Here is a 22281-nt window from a genome sequence, read left to right on the forward strand (position 1 = left end):
AAAAGATTTGGACATTTTTTCAAGAGTTTCGTTTGAACCCGCTCTAATGGTAAATTTATGATTAGCGCGGCTTCAGCCAAAATTTCTGCTCTACAGAGGAATTTTTAGATGTCGACGTCTTCGGAAAAAATGTTAGTGGAGTTGCAAGGAACAACTTTTCCTTTCAACGTCATAAGAAATTTTGGTTCTAAATATCGAAAGCAGCCCAACCCGTGTAAAGTGAAACAAGGTCGCATGACAATGTAGAATTGGTCCATACATTCTCGACGGTGTTATTCGGGATGGTTGCAGCTACTTAAGTTAATCTGTTAGGATTATGATTTTACCGCACGTTTTGCAATGGACACAAACTGATTTGTGACACAGATGCGTAAATTTGTCTGAGATTTGCTGATTACATCAAAAATGATTTTCAAAATTGCCAGTCAGGTTATTCGGGTTCACTTGACAGACTGAATTTCAGGTCAGATCATCGTCAATTTCCGCATCAGTTCAACACAATCTGTTTTAGTCTTAATTCGTGCTGGTCACATTTTATTGGCGCACCGGACAAATTAATTTTCATCCAAAAAAAAATTCGTTTTCAATTCCTCAACACATTTCTTTTCATCAAATATTTAAGTTCGTGTTTAAAGAAATTTAAATGTTGTAATCCAAGCTATTGATAATTATTTACATCATTGGTAAAAATTAAGTTAAATTCGAATTGATCGGTGATATCTGCCACCGAAAATTAATAAAATTTGCTGAAGAAATCCAATAAGGAAATAGGCCCAACTGGAAGTGATTTTCTCATTGACTCAATCGACTGCGTCCACGACGTGCTAGAGAGAAGAATGCTAAATTTCTTACAACTTCGACGCTATTTGCATTTGTTACCTTCTGTGCGAGAAGAAGTCCTCCGGATGCGACCGAGCTGAAATGGAAACAAGGAGAAAATTTAAATCATCTGGATCTGGACGGATGATGCTTGTAGGCATTGTTTAACATTTCATCGAATTGTGTTACAATACCTAAGACGAAAGATTTGTCTTGGATCTGAGCAGTCTGATCAAATTAGTCTGGGTACTGAGGGAAATGAGGAAGCGGATAAGTTGGCTAAGGCAGGCTTTGAAGAATATATGCGGACAAACCCATGTTTATGCTCTGCTATCGCTCAAAAACGAAACGCCAGAAAAAACGGTAACCGTGACCTAATGAACGACTGGTACGCAAGCGCAGACTTTCGAGCGACAACAACAACGACTCACAAATTCTTTCTTCATTTTGAACTTACCTGGAATTCTTCTGAATCCACTGTTAAATCGGCCGACACTCTTCCACTATCAACCGACTCGACTTCGCTGATCAAATCGTCACCAACTACGGTTGCAGATTCGCTATCACCCGTTTCGTCTGCTAAACAAAAGTTTAAATTAAAAATGTGAAAACAAATCACAAACCGGTCGGTCACTTACCATTCCCATCGACAATAGATTGTTGTGCTCCAGGCAACAACGCCACTTCATCATCCTGTGCGGTTTCACCATTCTCATCGTTGATGCTTTCTTCTAAATTGTTTTTCGATGTAACGGCTTCACAACCTCGTTGTAAACGTGTTCGCTTCGACAGTGGTGACACTTTGACAACTCCAGACGAAACTTTCGTATCGATCGGCAGAACTGCATCGCTATCTCGTGGACGCTTTAAGCCGCTTGGTTGTTTCTTCAGCGAAGTGGTAGCTGATGAAACAGTTTCTGTTGACGTAACAACATTTTTCAGCAGTTCGGGGTTCAGTTCGTTGTTCGAATCTTTTTTGTACTCTGATCGCAGTGCCAGACACTGATTCTTAAAATATTTCGCTTCGTTTTTGGCTCTAAGTTCACTTTCCGCGGATAGTTTCAGTTGTTCCTTAGACTCCTGTAGCGCCTCCTCCAGCTTCGAGGTTTTTTGCATCAGTTTCTTTCGATGGCCGTCAAGAGTCTCCATGTGCTTACACTTTGATTCAATGTCTTGTTCCAGACGAGCCTTCTCAGCTTTCATCAAATTCATTGCTACGGTTGCTTGTTGTTCCTTTTCTTTCTCGGCAGTCAATTCAGCTCTAATCGAATTTAGTTCTTCGGTAGCTTGCCGTTGACGTTCTTTCTCTGAGGCCAATTGCTTCAAATCTCTTCCCAGACAAATTTCGTTGATTTTTAACTTATTGACATTCCCTCGCAGCACTTTGTTCTCCTGAACCATTTTTGCTTCTGACTCAACGAGCGCACTGTTCTTGGCTTGCAACATCTGCAGTTCCCCTTCCAGTCTGGCTCTTTTTTCAGCCAGATCTTCAACTTGATGACAGAGATCCTGATTTTCCGATCGTAAAAGAATGTTGCTGTCTGTCACCGCATTCAATGTCCCTGCCGCACGGCGAAGCTCTTCGTATTCAGCTGACAGTTCAAAGTTATTTATCGATGATGTTAGTGAATCGGAATTTAGTCGACTAGTGAGTTCATTCACCCTATTCTTCAGCATGTCCAATTCAGCGGAAAGGCGAGTATTTTCGATGGTAAGAACTTCCAATTGAGTGACCGCTAGCTCCTTCTCTCGTCGTAAGTATTTTATCATTCCGAAGATCTTTTCAGATGGAAAGTTTTCGAATTCCTCGTCGGTAAACGTCCGATTCATTATGGAACTGTTGACAACGGATTCGTTGAATGGGTCGTCGCTTGCAGGTTTTGCCGGTTTCATATTTTGAGCTTGCAGCAGATCTACCAGCTCTAAAGTTTGTTTCTCCAACATTTCCACTTTGCGTTCCAACTCACGTCGATCGGCGATCAACTGTTTGCTGGTCGCTTCCCATTCCATCTGGGCCTTTTTCTTCGATTCATCGGCTTCCACTTTAGCCAATTTCAGTTGTTGGATTTGATCTTGACAACCATTCAATTCGGTTCTCAGAGAAGTTACACTCTTAAGATCCACGGAACGTGCGGAGAGTACGTCAGCGTAATTCGTTTCGACAATTTGCAAATTTTCCTTTAATTGGTGATATTGCCGGCGTAGCTCATGTAATTCTTTGTTGTTTTCGGCGACCTTCTCTGCGGCTTTCTTATTTTCTGTTTTCATGTTTTCCAACTCGACACTTGAGTTCTTCGATGTAAGAACTCGAATTTCACACTGAAGTTCATTGATGTGCGCCTTTGAATTGCTTTCGCCGAGTCTACACGCATCCAAATCACTTTTGAGCCCATTCTTTTCCGCTTCCCAATTCGACTTGAGCCGGTCAAACAATTTCGTTTTTGACGCAAACTCTTGAATTTCCAAATTTAGTCTCTCGATCTCGGCGTGCTTATTGTTCAGTTCAATCTGCAAATCCTTGGAGCTTCTAGCCTTCTTCGAAAGGCAAGCGGCTGAACTGCCCGTGGCTAAAGCTTCCTGCAATTTTTCGCTCAGACTTTGATTCTGTTGGTCTTTTCCTTCGACTTGCCCTCTTGTCTCGAACAATTTGGTTCGTAGACTTTCAGCAGTCGCTTGCTCATCCGACAACTTATTGATTGCGGTATCCCGCTGTCGCTTTAGTGACTCATTTTCTTCCTTGAATCGTATCTGCTCTTCGTCCAGCTTCCGTTTCAACGCTTCACATTGGCGCGTTTGGGAATCCAATCGCCTTTCCATTTGTATACGGCCCTCGAAGTCAGACCGTTCCGAAGAAATCTTGGCCAGCTCGCGACTGCTCTCCAGTATGCTCTGGGTCATCTTTTGACGGTGGAATACACTGTTCTCAATATCGAGATTTTTATTGGCCTCGGTGAGGCGGCGACACTCCATTTCCAGGTAGCCGCATCGACTTTCGGTTTTTGATATTTGCATGATGGTATTCCAGTATCCCTGTCTCAACTTGTTGTTAGCCACTTCGTGTTTGGCAATCGTTTTGTCGTAGATCTGGTTACGTTCCTCCAAAGCCTGGATCTGTTTCTTGTACATGGAAATGTCATTCCGGAGAGATACCACTTGCTCGCTGGCGAAATTTTCCTGCGATCGAAGTCTACTGTTCTCCGATATGAGTTCACTCACCTTTTGCTCCACACTTTCGCACTCTTGCTTCAACATTTCGAAGTTGATAGTTGCTTGTTTATGATACTCGTTGTGCTCTTCCTTAAACACTTTTAACTCTTTCACCTTCTCTTGCAGTTTGAGTTCTACATCCAAGAGTTTCTTGTCAGCTGTCGAATGACCTGTTGCTGATTGTGAACTACTCAACGGTATATAGTCCATCATCTCCTCCTCCGACAACGTTTGCTTGCCCATGCAATGCATGGCTTCGAAGTACAGTTGCTTGAATCTCTCTTTCTGCTTTGTGGTCATTGCAAGAAGATTTTCGTTAGCCAAACAGGCTGTTTCCGCGTCATTCACTTGCCTTTCCAGGTAGGAAATCTTTTTCTCGCAAGTCTGCAATTTGATGTTTTGGTCTTCCAGTTTGGCAATTCTTCTGCTCAGTTCTCGGATCTTTAACATCAACTTCTGGTTGTTCTCTTGCAGTTCAACGATATTGTCGAACGTGATCAGCTCCTTCCTGATTGCTTCACTGGACAAACCCAACCTTTCGAACTGTAGCTGATCGGATGTCGGTTCGTTGTCACTCGTTTCCACTTTATTCAAGAGATTGCAGATTTGACGAGCGAGATCCTTCTGGGTACATTTCAGCTGGACATTTTCGCTCTCAGCATCAGCCAATCTTTGAGAGTTTTCCTTCAGTTTTTCGCGAAGACTTTCCTGTTCTGCCACAGCTGCAACCACTTGCTCGGTGATCTCTTCGTTTTGCTTCAGAATTTTTCTGAGCTCAATCTGTTGTCGCTCAAATTCTGACGTGATCTCCTGGAGTTCGATCGTCAAACATTCCATTTTTGTGTTGTTGTGCAGACATTCCACTTCTAAACGATGAACTTCATCGAGCGAGTCATGATAACGGCTGAAAATTTCCGTAAGAGTGGCGTTTTTCGTCAGCATACGATTCGAAGTCGCAGCTCTGGGAAACAGTTTCTCCAGCACATTCTCGGCGCGTTCAGTCTCAACGGCTTTCAAAGTCTCACCAGCCGTTTTAAGTTCGTCGTTCAATTTCTCAATCGTCGCACTCATTTCTGACAGTTCCACTTGATGGTGTTCTGTTAAATCCTTGAGATGGGTCTCGAGCATCTCGAATTTCTCTATTGTTTGTTTCAGAGCTTGGTTTAAGCGGGTCGTTGCCGATGCATTTTGAACCTGACACTCATCGAAATTAGCCTTGTGCAAGTCGACCAATTTGATTTTTGCATCCAATTCGCATTTGTAGTGTTCAATCAATGCAGCCGATTCATTCAATTGAGCCTTCAGTTGCACCGACTCACCGTCAGGTTGACTCGTTGACAATTGGGTCGATTCGGTCAACTGACGAATCATGAAATTAGCGGCACGCAATTCCTCTGTCTTTTCTCTTAGGTCATATGACAATTGGGCAGTTACAGAAGTTACGTATTGATTTGCTAACGCCAGTTCCGCTGCCTGTTCGTTGCACTTATCGGTCAATTTACCGACTTCCTTTTTGAGCTGATCGATCTGCGTTTTTAATTTCTCTTCATTGTTGAGCCGCAACTGTTCTTGCTCCTGCATTTCGGCTATGCTTTTCTTGCCCTCATCATTTTCAAACATTTCGGTCTCGAATTGTTGTCTGCAACTCGCCTGGTCCGATCGTAATTGACTGATTACGGCATCCTTTCTGCCACAGATGTCCTTCAACTGATTGTTCTCGTCGACCAGATCATCACGCTTCCGGCGCAATTCTTCGTTTCGATTCTCTTCGGCTTGCATTCGCTCTGTGAGTAGTCTTGTTTCCGCATTGGACGTGTTTAATTGCTGGCGCAGTTCGGTTACACTGGATTCAGAGGTTGAAAGTAATTTTTCCAAATTTCCTTTTTCGGTGCTCGATGTCTGCAGATCTTTTCGAAGTTTTTCTGGAAATTAAATGAAGAAAATTGTAAAGGGTTTCGGTCAACCTAAATAGCCTCAATACAAACAACACACTCTACGGATAATAGCGGCAGAGTCGAAATTTTGCTTGATTTTTGCAAGTGGTTCCAGGTGGTTCCGGGTGGTACCCGTGGTCCAATCGAAAAGTGATGTATGGAAGGTGCCCCTTATTTTTGATAATGAACAAGTCGTCAATACATCATTTTGTCCAAAAACTTCAAATTTAGCCGATATAATTTTGGGTCATTTTGACTCTGCCGCTATTATCCGTAGAGTGTGTGTTGTTCGTATTGAGGCTATTTAGGTCAACCTATTGAGGATACGGCGGTATGTATTTCGACTGAGAGGCTTTTCATCTGTTATCTACAGCAAACGTCGTAGTAAGTGATGAGGACTGGACTGGCGTTCTCTTTTATAACACGCCATGTTCTAAGACTAGCAAAATCTAAGCGCAACACTATCAACAGAAGAAGTAGTAGATTTTACGATTAAAGCTCGACGCGCTCGTCGTTTGTAAGAGGTTAAAACGAAAGGGTCTTTAGGGAAATGTGCCGGGACTATTTTTGCGAAAGAATTTTTCTAGTTTTTTCCACATTTTACTGAATTTTCAACAAAAAAAATGGGAAATTTTAGAAAATGTTTTCCTAAAAGAGATCTACAGAAGTGTTACTTTCTAATAATAGTAAACTCTCTGCCCGAAAGAGAATGCGAAACGGAAAGGAAAATATTTTCAAAGCTTGCAGCAGCCTGCTCTTTGAAAATGTTTTCAGCTATCGAGTAGCTGAACTATACGTTCGGACTTACCAAAGACACGTTGTCTCCGTAATATTTTTAATAAATTTGATCGGAATATCCAATTCGAAGAGGAGTCGAAGAATGTCAGATCAAATCTTACCCGTTCTTGACGTTGGTAGCTCATATCCAAATTTGGGGGACAGTGGGACCAAAAAGTAGAAGTTAGAAAGTTGTTGTTCCTTAGTCCCTAAAATATTATTTTTGCAATTTATGTAGTACTAGACCTGTGTGTCCCGCGTTGTACCCACTTGCGGACATGATATTCTACCGATGATCTGGTAACTGTTTCTGTAGATTTTTTTTGTCCGTTGATTTTTAGTACTAGAATTTGAGGTTTCAGGTGATTTCAAATCAAGTCAAACATACTCAGCCAAGTTTGTGTGAAGAACAGCATTGGGTAAACCTGAACTGAAACTCTGTTCCCCCCATTCCCCGTCCTGGTTCAGAACCACTCTGCACTCCAACTGGATCGTTGCATATTTGAGACAAATTTCCACTTCAAAGCCATATTCATCGATACCCATGTATGGGTGGCGTCATTAGAAAGCAAAGACCAGTAGCAATTAGGGAAAACTGTTTTTTGTCAATTTGGTGGCTTTTCGGATGGACAGGAACTGTCAGAATTTCGCCTAAATAATCAAATTTTTACCAATACTTTCAACTGATCGTAACTCATCAGGGCTGTATTTTACCCCCAAATAAGACTAATTTACCCGAAAGTACATGCAAATGCAATTATTTACCCGAACTATATCGCATCATAGCACCCTCGCGACAATTCGTTATCATTCAAATGAATTACGATGTCATCATGGTTACAGGTTATGTTAACGGAATCGTAATAGTACAAAAATTTAGGACTTCCAACTTACCGATAGTTTTCTGTGATCCATTGAAACGATTTTTCAGATCGGACACTTTGTTATTTGCCTCCTCGAGCACCTTTTCCAGTCGTTTTGCAATACTTTCGGGAATTTTGTCGTAGTTGCTGCGACCGAGCAGCATTAGTAAACTTTTTGTAGTTTCCATTTTTCTGCAACAAACTAATTTATGCGAAATTGAGAAAGGCAGGTATGGATTTTCGTTGCGTAAAATGTTACCGATTGTTCTGTTTGTTTTGAACTTTTGATTTTAATAAAGAAAGAAAACAACAAAAACTAACTGAAGGTTAATCATACTTCGCTCTCGTTAGTCACGACACTTTGATAAATTTCCCAACCGCGAAAACTTGTTTGTAGTAGGGAGAAAAAGCTCAGTCATTATGACGTAAGACGTAGGGGTGTACTGAGACCAAGACTGTAAACTTTGGGGCCAAAGTTTACAGCCTTGACTGAGACCGCTCGCATGCATCAAGGCTGTATTTATGTTGGAGAGGTGATGTCAGTGTCACTCATCTTTTCATAGAAAATGTAATATTTATGCTTACCGCACACGAGACGTCAAACACACATCTCGGCCATAGTTTCATTAACGGTTGTGGAAATTAGATAGAATTTTATAGAAAAATTCCTAACTTCATTTGACAGTCACGACATTTTATCCATAAAAACTAGGACCAAAGCGTGTATTCAATATCTCCGTCTGTGGTGAGCATTAGAGTCATAGGAGGCAAATTATTTCGTATGAAACCCGTGTATTTCTATCTGCGTTACCTTCCCAAAGTTTACAGCCTTGACGTAAACGAAGCGTTTCCGTTTTATGACAATAGGGCGTTCCATTTCGGATATAGTTCACTTTTATGCCGTGGGACATCATACAAAAAATGAGTAACGTGTTCACTTTCGGTATTTTTTTTATGAAGATGCCGTGGGACAAACTTGAACCATCTCCGAAATGGAACACTCTATTTAAACAGAATCTTTTTGTGTAGGTTTGTTTTAAATAACTGTAAACTCGAACTTTGACAACACGAACGACAACATTTCATTCACAGAGGTGAACATAACCTAAACGTCAGCCCGTTAAAATTTTCATCAACCTGAAAGTTGGGGTTGAGCCGTCTTATGTGGATGAATTTTGACATTTCGAAATGACCTTGGAACAAACCTATTGTTTGAACGGACTTTTATCTAAACGGATTTTGACAAGTACCCCAACGTAAGTTATAATTAAATTGTCAACGGTTTTCTCGCTCTGATTATAAAGTATAGTTGTTACTAAAAAAGAGCACTCCGTTTAGCCTCCGTTTACATGACAGTTGTAAAATAGAACAAAGGAAGGAACTGTCACGTAAACGGAGTAAAAAATTGAAATAAATTTAATTTCCACTCCGTTTGTGTGACAGTTCTTTTGTTCTATTTTACAACTGTCATGCAGACGGAGGCTAAACGGAGTGCTCTTTTTAGGTGGAAACTACACTTATATTAGAACACTACATTAGAACAAAAGAACTCTGTCAATTTTGACACTATACGTCGCCTATTTGTCGCTTTCTAAATGGCCAGTAAGTATGTGGAGACTTTTAGTGCCACCAAGACTGTAAACTTTTGGGAGAAGCATTATGATACGCGGTTGACACACCACTCTCAACCTCAATATTAACAATTCACCAAGCCATATAAAACCGATTTTGATTCGAATATTTTTGGATGGACAAGGTGTGAGCCCAGTGAGGAACATGCTTTCGCATTTCCCTAAAATCGCCTTAAACCGGTCTGAATGCAACAGGTGGAATAGACACAATAACTCCGCAATAAACTTAAAAATTCCCTCATCTGTTCACCATGACATTATCCTTTTTGCAGTTAGATGGCAGATGAATCTATTTGTAGAATTTCGAACATTTTCGAATGACGTAGGTCTTTTCAAGCGTTTCGGCTTTGTTGTTATTTTCGCGCCTTTTGCATACAAACTTTGGCATCTGTCACTAAAACTAGTCGCGAGAATCTTCGGTAAATCGTACCTCCGGTAAAAATTATAAATTATTGCAATCTTTGCTCATTTCAATTAACGCAGCGATAAGTCTCGAAAGAGCGGAATACAAAAAAGGTAAAACCAATTGAATGTTACACCAAATTGTGAAATTCATCGTCTACAGTAATCTATCGTCATCAGCTCAGTGAAAATGTTTGAAGCCCGTCTAATATCGTCGTCCGTCTTGAAGAAGGTCCTTGATGCGATCAAGGATCTACTCAATGAAGCCACCTTCGATTGTAGCGATTCCGGCATTCAGGTACACAGTTACTTAAGTCCTTCACTGCCCGAATAGCGAGAATTAATCCTTCCTCTCATTCATCAGCTTCAAGCCATGGACAACTCTCACGTTTCGCTGGTATCATTGACATTACGATCGGACGGTTTCGACAAGTTCCGCTGCGATCGAAACCTTTCCATGGGCATGAATCTGACGAGTATGGCAAAAATATTGAAATGCGCAAACAACGACGACACGCTCACAATGAAAGCCCAGGACAATGCAGACACTGTGACGTTTATGTTTGAGTCGCAAAACGCGGAAAAGGTGTCCGACTACGAAATGAAATTGATGAACTTGGATCAGGAGCATCTTGGCATACCAGAAACAGATTACGCATGCATCGTTCGATTGCCATCGCTGGAATTCGCTAGAATTTGCCGCGATTTGTCTCAATTCGGTGAATCCATGGTCATTTGCTGTACCAAAGAAGGTTCGTTACATCCTCGAGATCCACTTGAATTTTCCGTCGCTAATTCCGTTTCCATTTAGGTGTCAAATTTTCGGCATCCGGTGACGTTGGCTCGGCCAACATTAAATTGGCTCAAACTTCATCAGCTGATAAGGAAGAGGAAGCTGTAGTCATTGAAATGCAAGAACCAGTGACGTTAACATTCGCCTGTCGCTATCTGAACTCATTCACAAAAGCAACACCATTATCGCCTCAAGTACAACTTTCCATGTCGGCCGATGTTCCACTTGTGGTCGAGTATCGCGTCCAAGACTACGGACACATTCGCTACTATTTGGCACCGAAAATCGAAGACGACGACAGTTAGAGTAATTTTTATCCAAATTCTGAAATTTCATTGCCGTCGTTTCTCTTCTAAAATTCACATTTGATTCGTAACGATTGACTAATTGTAATTGTACGCCTTAAGAACTGGATTTCTCATTAAACAAAAAATCTAACAAAATTTCCGAAACCGTTTTACTGGAGCCGGACATCATATAGCAGAGCTGTTTCGATCGCTAGATAGACATGTTATGTTGGTGTGTGCAAATATTGCCGTACTCAAGCATCCATGTAAATGATAATCCCCTGGAGTGAGGTCGACAATGAAATCTTTAACTCGTAGAACCCTCGCTGGTAAGTTCCATTTACATATCAGTCCCGGAAGTATATTTATAAGAATTATAGTGGATTGGGGACTTTTCCGTCATGCTTAATCGTTTTCATACGACAGTCTGTTCAATGTTCATCCATATCGATTCCAGGTTTTGGTGTTCGGTGTCGCTTTCAGTTCAAAGACTAGGTGTTTTAGTACTTGAAAAAGTACTTCAAGGGACAAATAATTCGAAAATTTGAAATTTGTCAATATTTTAGAAACTGCAAGCATGTATCGCAACATAATCATTGAATCTGCTTCTTCATTTGTGTAATGTAGCTCATAGTGTTCTGTACAAAATCTATTACTTCAACATTCTTCAACATAAGCCAGAGCTAAGATTTGTCTTCGTCGACAAACAAATCAAATGTTATTGCGAGTCCATATGCTTAAGTGTTGGCGACAGACTAAAATCAAATCTTTCATTTGCTTAAATATTAGCTAACTACAAAGACGACGTTGTGTAGAGCTCGAGGTTAAAAATGAGACGAATTTCGTAAAAGTGCTGTTTAGCCACTGTGCTATTGAATGTATGTACACAGAGAGTGTTAATCAATGGTAACCGACTGTAGAAACGGACCTCGGACTATTTTCCAATATTTTCCTACGTTTTCTCACATTTACCAGAATTTAGTTTCATCTTTCCAAATCTTCACTAAAATATTTTTCTTGGGAAAATTCAGGAAAATGCTTTCCCAAAAATAGTCCCTGGAGCTAACGGTTTTACTGGATGGTGACGGACTGTGTTAATAGAGGTAAACCGATCATGTAAAAATGAAGAACGACCGTGTTAATAGAGGAGGAATGGCTGTGTTGTTAATAGAAATCGGAAATGACCAGAATTTCTTGATCCTTAATTGATCGTCGTGATAAGTGTGGAAAAGTCGAACTAATTGTGGAAATTTTACTGCTGGATCAGTTCGCTAAGCAAAGGCAGTTGAAATTAGAAATTTATTTTCCGAGACGTGATTGCTTCTATTATACATGCTCTGGTGACCAAAGGCAGAAGCTAAACGTCGCGTGGAAGCGATAAAGCAATCAAAACTTCTGCAATTTCAAGGAAATGCTTCAGATGCTCATCATAAGCGGTGAATTGAATTTACAATGCTGGAAGATCTAATTAACATTGAATGTCAGCTCTAAACATGGAATTTTCATGCAAGTTTTCAGACAAACATTGAAGGCGTATCCGGCAGATTTAACCTGATTAATGTCTTAAGGTTTCGAGTTATATAAATCAGGTAATTCAGGGCCTGTTCAAGTAAAACTGGGCCTGTTTCGAACTTTAGTTAAATTATAAAGCGAAGCAAGTTTAACCCTTTCACAGACGGTAAACAATTTCACGATCATTGGACTTTCATTAGTTTGAACATACGTGCTGTTGGTATACCGGCTCTGTACTTCAGTGTGATTCCCTTCCTCGTTTCCCTGATTATGTCAACAATCGGCTTTTGTCAATTGCAAAATTCCGCCCAAATCAGAGGAAAATTTCTAAGACTAAATATTGCCTCAATTGACACACACTCTGTGGTCCAAACGAGCGCAAAATTTTCACTCGGTCCGCTTACACAAGCGGTGCCGGTTTGAACTAGCGAATATTTTTGTGAATTTTTTTTTACTTTTTCTTCAATTTTTCCAGATTTTCCTAAAATTTGCAAAAAAAAATTTGTGAGGAAAAATTTCGGAAAAGGTGCGAAAATCTAGGAAAATGTTCTCTCAAAAATCGTCCTTGCTTTTCCACGATATCGAACAATCACCCCAAACTGTTGCCTCTACAAATACCAACTCCATTTTAGTCGCTCAATTAAAATTTTATTCTTATTTCAATGTGATTTCACTGTCACATTAAGTAAATGCTAGCTTAACGATACGGTCGCCTCGGAGGCCTACCACGTCCACCGCGTGTTAACGGTCCACCTCGCGTTGGTGATCCTCGATGCGGATTTCCATGCTGTTGTTGCTGATGATGTGGTGGCATTGGATGATATCTCCCGTCTGAAAGTAAAAAAAAAAATGGAACAATGAGAAGACGACTTCTTGATCAGTACGGCCGGTGAACTTACAATTATTGTCGGCTTGATGCCAGATCATCTGATTGGAACGTTGATTGTCGATAGACATTCCGCGGCCACGCTGATACACACGTCGGGATCGTGTATTTCGTGGCAAAACCGATGCTTCAGCTTCGCGATCTTCTTCAACCTTTCGTTCGGGAAATAATGCGATTCGTTAGTTAAGCGAAATGAACAGTTTGTAAGCGCTGCATGACTTACCTGAACTCTCTCCGCCACTGGAGCCTTTTCTCCCTCCGACGAAACTCCATCACTTCCGCCCTCGGCTGATGCCACTTCAACTTCAAGCACATTTTGAACGACATTTGTCGTAGTCGCATCGTCATCAGTCTTGCGTTCTAAACAGAAGACAGAAAATTCAACGACGGTTATACCAGCTTCATCTGATATCGGCAACGCCAAGCAACTTACTCTTCTTAGCAACTGGAATTTGAGATCCATGAGCTTGGCTACTCGGACCGGCGACTGGTTCATTTGCTTGATTGTTGGCACCGTCAGGATCAGTCACCAAATCGACATTTTCCCCTTGTTGAACGTCAAGTGCTGATGAGCTGCTCTGACCGCCATCGCCAGATCCTTCCAACAAATTCAATTCCACACGCGTGTCGTCCATGCCCTCAACAGCATTCATCAATTGAGCTGCACGACCGGATTCACCAAATGTGAAACGAGAGCCATGTTGAACAGTAGGATGAGGCGAACTAATAGCCTCACTAAAACTAACATGCCAAACGTAAGCATCGGAAATTTATCAAATGAAAGTCAAGTTGAATTCACTTACCCGTCAGCTCTACGAGCTACGTATAAAGTTGGCGTACTGGGTACGATACTGTCATCCGTCTCGTACGTCTGTTGGATAACCAAGTTTTGTTGTTGTTGCTGCTGTCTCGACGGGGTTTGTACTTGTCGCCAAAGATTCGCTTGACTCGAAGAGCCGGCATCACTTCCGCTGCTAATCGTTTGGATTTGTTGATTTTCTTGTCCTGACGCTGACAATACAATCACTTCGGCTGGAGTACCTCGCGCCTCAGATGATGCTGCTAATCCACTGGAAGATTGATTCGGTGCATTGCTGCTATCGTCGACATCCACTTCGTTGCTGTCATTCGGAGCAACATCTTCGTCGATATCAATGCCTTCACCTTCATCTTGGCCAAACGATTCGATTTCATCCGTGTCGCCGTTATCAGCGTCAAAATTTTCGTCCACGTCAGCCACTGCTTCATGATCCATATTCTCTTCGTCGTCATCCTCACTATCTACCGCTACTACGTCGTCCTCTTGGTCACGCTGTGAAGAAGTTGGAACTTGATATTCCACGTCCAAACCGGACTCAGTCACACCTTGGAATGTTTGTTCGCCGACACGAGTGCGCTTATTTTGCGGTGAATTCTTTTCAGACGCAGAAGACTCTTCAACTCCCGTCGAACTATCGCCATCAGCATCGCGAGGACGTTTATGGCCTGCTTGCGAAGTAGTGACAGTATTACTGGATGAAGCTTGGTGGTGACTGCTCATTGCTGTTATAAATGATGAACTGGACGAACCAGATGTGCTAGCTGCTTGATCAACCACTTGCTGAGACGGAACCAAAACATTTTGTGGAACGACTTCGACTCGTGGCGATACCAGTGCAACAGTTTGCTGTTGTAGAACTGCTTGCGACGAGCTAGACGACGATGATGATGATTCGTTTGTGTTCACCGACAAACTCTCAGCCTCTTGTGTACTTTCAGCCGAAGCTGATCCCATCGGTGGAACAGCGGCAACAACAACTGTAGCTGAACTTGTAGCTGGCATGTAATCGGTATGTGAGCTTGTGGGCGAAGAGGACATTGCCTCAGCTGTTGATGTGTTACCGGTTGTGTGAACTTGTTGTTGTGGTGGAACTAGAGCTGTGGTCACATTTCCAGCCGATGACGACGAACCCTGAACAGCTGCAACGTTGCTGGTTTGACTGGTGGGAAGAACAGCAGCAATACGACTATTTTGCACAGACACTGGTCGGATACTAGCCAATGGTGTATCGCCACCACGTCTTAAATTAACGGGCGCTGATTGAGTACTTGGAGTCGCCATCGGTTTCACGTTGGCTGTTCTCGCTGCATCAGATGGACTCTTCTCAATACTTCCCGAACTTGTGGATGGTTTGGAGCCCTGTTGCTGGAATTGACGATGTAACTGATTGACTCGGGTGTTGAGCGTTTCATTTTCTCGTGTTAGACGAGCAATGGTTTCTTGTCTCGCAGCTTCCTGATCCAACAATTCTTTCATTTTGGCTTCCAATTGATTCTTCAATGCCGCAACTACTGAATCGTGTTGAGATCGACTCTGTTCGCATGACTGCAATTGACTTTTACAGACCTGATAATCTCGACCAATCTGTCGATGCGCCTCATTCAGTGCAGCAATTCGATTTCTGGCATCCGTTATGATTTGATTCTCGTCCTGTTTTCGCAGACTTTCGTTTTCCTTCTTGAGTTCATTGATTTCTTCTTGCAGCAAAGTCAATCGATTCGACAGTTCTTGCACCGATGATTCGGTGTCAACGCGTGCGGTTGAAGGTCCAGCCGCTGGTTCGCCCGATGTTTTGGCTTCATCGTCCTTCGTTTTCAGCTCAGTGTAGGCCTCCCTGTATTTTTTCGCAATTTTCCGGAGTTGCATTTCCTTGCTACGGGAATCTTTCAGTTGATCTTCCGTCGACGTCAATTCCGTTTGAATGGCCTTCAATTCCTCCTCTTTCTTCAAGATGTTCGCCTTGATTTCAATTGATTCAACGGTCAGCCGCACATTTATTTGCTTGAAATTGTTGAGTTCATCTTGCAATTTCTTCCTGTCGTCACTGACAGCCTGCAGCTGTTTAGCTCTCACAGCACTGTCTTGTTCGATACGATTCTTCTCGGTTTTAATCGAATTCAACTGTTCGTTCACTATTCTTAGGTTATCCTTTTCGGCGGTGAACATTTTCGCCAGATTCTCTCGTTCATTTTGCAGACGCTTAAAATCTTCCGGATTTTTATTGCTTCGTTCGGCGACGTCGGTAATTTTCTGCCTCAATTTATCAATGTTCGAGCGCAGCATGTTGTTTTCCTTAATTTTCTCTTCATTTTTCTCCACCATTTCTCGGTTCTTCTCCTGCATTGCCAACATTTCGCCCTGAAGTGTCTCCACTTTTTCAACCAGTTCTCGAATTCTGTTGTCCAACTGCAGCTTTTCTTCACGCAAATGAATGTTGGTGTCAGTGACCGCATTCAACGTTTCCATGGTGCGGCGCAGATCTTCATAGTTTGTGATCGGCGATATGGCATCGGGTGCATTGATCGCTGATTTGATGGAAGTCAATTCGGCATCCAACTCACTGATTCGTTTCGTCTGCAAGTCTAATTCAGCCAGTTGGCGGGTGTTTTCGATGCGAAGAATTTCCGTGTGTGTGGTCGCTATGTCTTTCTCTCGTCGCAAATACTTAACGACTCCGAAGAGCTTCTCATATGAAAATTCTTTGAATTCCTCGTCGGTCAATGTTCGATTCATGATCGAGCTGTTAGCAACGGACTCATTTAATGTGTCGCTGCTCGAAGGTAAAACTTTACTGTTTTGAGCTTGCAGCAGATCGACCAACTCCAAGTTCTGTTTCTCCAACATTTCCACTTTATGCTCCAGCTCTTGTCGACCGTCGATCAACTTTTTGCTGGTTTCTTCCCATTCCAATTGGCTCTTCCGTATCAACTCATCGGCTTCCTCTTTAGCGGTCTTCAGCTGATACATTTCGTCTTGGCATTTGTTCAGTTGATCCTTGCGTAAAGTGAGATCTTGAAGGTCGGACGAGTGGGCCAACATTTCGTTAGCATAATTTCGTTCGACCACCTGCAAATTCTCCTTCAACTTATGACACTGTGTGCGCAGTTCGCGTAACTCTTTGTTGTTCTCGGTGATCTTTTGAAGGGCTTCCTGATACTCTGCTTGAATCTTACCCTGAGTCAAAGCAGTCGAAGCCTTCGAATTGGAACTGGTTAATTGGAGCCGAATTTCTTGTTGGAGTTCATCGACTTGCGACATAAGATTTGTTTCGTTGAGGCGTGACGCATGCAATTCCGCATTGAAAGTGGTTTTCCATGCCTCGTAATTCTCTTTCAACGCCTTCGTTTCGTCTTCCCAATCTGATTTAAACTTGGCAAATGATTGCATCTTTGCCTCACACTCCTGCAGTTCCAACTTGAGTTGACCGATTTCGGCAGCCTTGGCTTTGACTTGCAGCTCCAGGTCTTTGATCTTTTTATTTCCTTTCGCTATCGGATTATCCGATTTGCATGGAGTCAATGCCTCTTGCAACTTTTCGCTCAAGTTTCGGATTTGCTGTGTTTTCGCCTCAACTTGGTCTCTCGTTTCGGACAATTTTGTTCGAAGATTTTCGGTTTGGGCCTGCTCGTCAGACAACTTTTTGATCGCGTTTTCTCGTTGCCTCTTCAATGACTCATTCTCTTCAGTGAATCGATGCTGTTCTTCTTCCAGTTTACGTTTGAGCACCTCACACTGACGCACTTGATCCTCCAGTTGCTTTTCCATTTGTATGCGACCCTCGAAGTCAGACCGTTCCGAAGAGATCTTAGCTAACTCACAAGTACTCTCCAGTATGCTCTGGGTCATCTTTTGACGGTGCAGTGCACCGTTTTCAATTTCAAGATTTTTCTTTGCCTCGGTGAGACGGCGACACTCCATTTCCAAGTAGCCGCATCGATTTTCGGCTGTGGACAGTTGCATTATTGTATTCCAGGCATCCTCCTTCAGTTGCTTGTTAGCCAATTCTTGTTTGGCTATGGTTTTGTCGTAGATCTGGTTACGTTCCTCCAACACTTGAATCTGTTTCTTGTAGATGGCTATGTCATTCCGGTGAGATTTCATTTGCTCGCTGGCGAAACTTTCCTGCGACCGAAGCTTACTGTTCTCCGATATGAGTTCACTCACTTTGCGCTCCACACTTTCGCACTGTTGCTTCAACATATCGAAGTTGATGGTTGATTGTTTGCGATACTCGTTGTGCTCTTCCTTCAAAACTTTTAACTCTTTCATCCGCTCTTGCAACTTAAGTTCCACATCCAAGAGTCTCTTGTCTTTTCTGTCAGGTGTCGAATGACTTGTTGTTGATTGTGAACTACTCAACGGTGCATTGGCCACTGCCTCCTCCTCCGTCAATGTTTGCTTGCCCATATATTTCATGGCTTCGTAGTACAGCTGCTTGAATCTCTCTTTCTGCTTCGTGGTCATCGCAAGAAAATCTTCATTAGCCAGACGAGCCGCTTCCGCGTCATTCACTTGCCTTTCCAGGTAGGAAATCTTTTGCTCGCAGGACTGCAACTTGATGTTTTGCTCTTCCAGTTTGGCAACTCTGCTGCTCAGTTCACGAATCTTTAACATCAACTTCTGGTTGTTCTCTTGCAGTTCAACGATATTATCGAACGTGATCAGCTCCTTCCTGATTGTTTCACTGGACAAACCCAACCGTTTGAACTGCAGCTGATCGGATGACGGTTCGCTACCGCTCGCCTCCACTTTATTCAACAGATTGCAGATTTGACGAGCGAGATCCTTCTGGGTACATTTCAGCTGGACGTTTTCGCTCTCCGCATTAGCCAATCTTTGAGAATTTTCCTTCAGTTTTTCGCGAAGACTATCCTGTTCCGCCACAGCCGCAACCACTTGCTCGGTGATCTCGTCGTTTCGCTTCAGAATTTTCCTGTATTCGATCTGTTGCCGGTCGAATTCGGACGTGGTTTCTTGGAGCTTCATCGTCAAGCATTCCAGTTTTGTGTTCAACTGAAGACATTCCACCTCCAAGCGATGTACGTCGCTAACGGAATCATTGTACCGGCTGAACATTTCGGTCAGACTGGCATTGTCCTTTAGCATACGATTCGAAGTGGCAGCTCTGGGAAACAGTTTTTCCAAAACTTTCTCGGCACGTTCAGTCTCAGCGGCTTTCAAACGTTCGCCAGCTGCGTTAAGTTCGTCTTTCAATTTCTCAATCGTCACATTCATTTCTGACAGTTCCACTTGATGTTGGTCGGTTAAATTCTTGAGATTGGACTCGAGTGTCCCGCATTTTTCCGTGGTTTCTTTAACAGTTTGGTTCAAGCTGTTCGCCTCAGCTCTGAGTTCATTTGTCTGAGCCTGACACTCATCGAAATTAGCCTTGTACAAGTCGACCAATTTGATTTTCGCATCCAATTCGCGTTTGTAGTGTTCAATCAATGCGACCGATTCATTCAATTGGATCTTCAGTTGCACCGACTCACCGTCACGTTGACTCGTTGACAATTGAGTCGATTCGGTCAGCTGACGAATCGTGAAATTGGCGGCACTCAATTCCTCCGTCTTTTGTCGTAAGTCCATTTCCATTTGGACAGTGACCGACGTTTTGTCTTGATTTGCCACCGTTAGTTCAGCCACGATTTTGGTGTACTTATCGGTCCATTTGACAACCTCGTTACTCAGCCGCTCGATCTCCTTTTCCAATCGTTTTTCTCGATCGTCCATTGACTGTTCCTTAGCTGCCATTTCAGCGAAACGAGTTATGGCATCGTTTTTCTCGGACACGGCCGACTTCAGTTCAGCTTTCAATGCTTTCAGATCGGATTGTAAATGGTTGATTGTGGCGTCTTTACCGTCAGCGACTTTCATTAGCTGGTCTTTTTCGTCGATGAGCTGATTGCACTCTTTGCGGTAGCCAGTTGTTTCCGATTCTTGGCTAGCCACTTGTCTGGTGAGGCGAGCAACTTCGGCATTAGCCGTGTCAAGTTGATGACGCAGTTCGGTAACATTTGACTGGGCAGCATCTTTTTTGGCTGTTGTGTCTTGTGTGGTTGAGAGCAGTTTCTCGTATTCTTTGCGCAATTTTTCTGGAATGGAATGAGGATATTCGTTAAAGGGAGAATTGCTACTGTCACTGACTAGGCTAGGCCAAAAGACAAATCGAAGTGGAATCACGTAGAGAAGAACTTTGTGCATTTCATACTGCCAATAATACGACAGTGCAAGAGCGACAGACGAATCATTTAGAGGTTATGTGTGTACGATGATTGTAACAGTTCCGAGCAGCTGTTCAAATTAAACAAATTCAATTCGCCGGTCAAACAATTACCTATGTTTTTCTGTGTCGTGTTGTACAGAACTTTGGTCTGTATGAATTGCTCGTTGTTGGTTTCAAAATATTTTTCCAATTTTTTCAAAACATCCGGTGGAATTTTGTCTATGTCTCTTTTGCCAAGGACTTTCGTTAATGTCCTGCTCGTGTCCATATCCATTCTTCGCCTCGCCGTGTGATCGCAAATAAGTTGTTTTTGACTCCCAATCAAAATTTTTCGTCTATTTTCCACCTTTTAATGAAAATTTTTGATGCTATTCGATCCGACTTTGTTTCGACACTTTCGACAGCAAAATGAACGTGAAGATGGCAACAATCGTTCTGTCATAGTGACATAAATGACATTAGTGTGTTTCCCAATGGAAAAAACTTTATGTTTAGACTTTGATTTTGCGCGGGAAATTTCAAAATTTAACTATGGAGGACTGATATGCAACGTAGACTTTCGGAATTTACTGAAATTTCATACAGAGTGAAACTCTGTGAGTTGTACAAAGTTTCATTTTCATGTGTGACGTGTTGCAAATTTAACGATCGAGTCAAAGTTACTAAACTTACATTTGTTATATCGACAAGGCTACCCTGCAACGCATAAAAACCAGGTTTAAGGTTTTTATGCGTTGTACGGTAAAAGGGATTAGGGAATCAAAAAGGACGGCTGCTTAGAAAATCATCAAATTTAATTAAATTAAAACAAAATTTTATGACCAGTGCAGTGTGAGGATCGGCGAATTGCTCGATTTCTTTCATAGGTGAGCATGGCGCTTTTCACATGTGTAATTATCGTCTTTATCCACGAAACGAACACTTAAAGGGTAAATGTCACGCAACGTCACGCATTTATCTTACTTACAAAATAACTGATATCGCTGAGGGTAACGCATTGTACGTCGTACGCAAAAGTTTTGACAACAAAAAATTGACCCAAAAAATTTGTGAAAGAAAATTTTCAAAAAGAAATTTGCGTCACAAGTGGCAGATAGTGGTATTGTTTTGAAAAAAAAAAAAAATTGGTGGAACGAGTTAAGGGTTTTTTTTTACTGATATCACCACTTTTGTAAAGTCTTTTCGACAACATCAAAAAACCTTATGGAAGTTAAAAAATTCTAGAGAAATCAACCTGAATCCCAAAGACCAATCTCGGAACACCTCACTCATGTCGAAAATAACTTTTGCTTATTTTCATACAAACATCATTATTTCGAAGTTCAATATCTCGGCCAATTTTGAAGCTGCAGTAACGTTAAATAGCTCGCTGAACTCGTATGGATTCCTAGATTCCAGATATCCTATTTTGGGGGTCGTTGGAGTCAAGGGGGAGAAGTCAAAAAGTTGCTGTAAATATGCTCCGCCGTCATCAACACACTTTTGTTAAAACATTTTTGGTAGTGGACTTGCGTCACGCCCGCTTACTAACGTGCGGGCATGATTATAACTTGTAAATCGCGTGTGGATTAAATAACATCGTTTGGATTGTATTCGTTGAAAAACCCGAAATCTACTTTTCTTACCTAGGACCCGAAAAGTGCGACTACGTCCAATATGAAAAATACTATTCGTACCACGGACTAAAAGTCTTTTTTAGCGTATTCGATTCCAGACCTTGCCTTCGGAAACTTCTCACACGCTAAAAAAGACTTTTAGTCCTAGGTACGAAATGTACTATTTCATCGACTGTAGCCTTCAATTAAATTTGTCTAGCATTCGCTCAATCTACAAATTTATTTGCGACTAGCTGTGTAATTAAGCCTAATTAAGCCGAAGCACCTCCTAGCATATTAATAGAATATATCTTATGTCAAAGAGAGTAGTTTTCGATAGCAGATTGTATGGTATAATTTTCATGACCTTATTCAATGTAAAAATGAAAAATTACATGATACTGATACACTGTCGTAATTCACACCTTTTGTTAATCTACTAATCTAGAGATATTCGTTTAGCTGTCGAAGAAATTCCTAACGACAAGATAGCATTATGTAGCTAAAGTTATACAAAAAATGATATCTG

At 41.9% G+C, this 22281-nt stretch overlaps 2 protein-coding genes across 2 annotated transcripts; one reads left to right on the plus strand and one right to left on the minus strand.

The window, feature by feature from the left end:
* Positions 1 to 580: 580 nt before the first annotated feature.
* On the minus strand, positions 581 to 20571 carry LOC119078635 (nucleoprotein TPR-like). The gene is made up of 11 exons (XM_037186230.1): positions 20269 to 20571; positions 13915 to 20026; positions 13545 to 13852; positions 13335 to 13471; positions 13125 to 13263; positions 12925 to 13056; positions 7632 to 7802; positions 1458 to 5948; positions 1277 to 1398; positions 880 to 916; positions 581 to 824 (listed from the first exon to the last, which is right to left on the minus strand). Exons 1-11 carry the CDS (start codon positions 20429 to 20431, stop codon positions 793 to 795), a joined length of 11844 nt encoding a protein of 3947 aa, XP_037042125.1. The 5' UTR covers positions 20432 to 20571; the 3' UTR covers positions 581 to 792.
* Positions 9579 to 10869, plus strand: LOC119078975 (proliferating cell nuclear antigen). The gene is made up of 4 exons (XM_037186726.1): positions 9579 to 9747; positions 9814 to 9931; positions 9998 to 10385; positions 10445 to 10869. The coding sequence occupies exons 2-4, from the start codon at positions 9824 to 9826 to the stop codon at positions 10729 to 10731; spliced, it is 783 nt and encodes a 260-aa protein (XP_037042621.1). The 5' UTR covers positions 9579 to 9747; positions 9814 to 9823; the 3' UTR covers positions 10732 to 10869.
* Positions 20572 to 22281: the final 1710 nt, after the last annotated feature.

This window comes from Bradysia coprophila, unplaced genomic scaffold, assembly GCF_014529535.1.
Source record: "Bradysia coprophila strain Holo2 unplaced genomic scaffold, BU_Bcop_v1 contig_297, whole genome shotgun sequence".
NCBI classification, from domain to species: Eukaryota; Metazoa; Arthropoda; class Insecta; order Diptera; family Sciaridae; genus Bradysia; species Bradysia coprophila.

Bases quoted from the DNA above. Each gene is read 5' to 3' on its own strand.
- LOC119078635 (XM_037186230.1), bottom strand. From the start codon at position 20,431: ATGGATATGGACACGAGCAGGACATTAACGAAAGTCCTTGGCAAAAGA. The intron at 13,853-13,914 runs GTAAGTGAATTC...TTGGCATGTTAG, and splicing joins GTAGCTCGTAGAGCTGACGG to TTTTAGTGAGGCTATTAGTT. The intron at 13,057-13,124 runs GTAAGTTCACCG...TTTTACTTTCAG, and splicing joins GCATCAAGCCGACAATAATT to ACGGGAGATATCATCCAATG.
- LOC119078975 (XM_037186726.1), top strand. From the start codon at position 9,824: ATGTTTGAAGCCCGTCTAATATCGTCGTCCGTCTTGAAGAAGGTCCTT. The intron at 9,932-9,997 runs GTACACAGTTAC...CTCATTCATCAG, and splicing joins GTAGCGATTCCGGCATTCAG to CTTCAAGCCATGGACAACTC. The intron at 10,386-10,444 runs GTTCGTTACATC...GTTTCCATTTAG, and splicing joins CATTTGCTGTACCAAAGAAG to GTGTCAAATTTTCGGCATCC.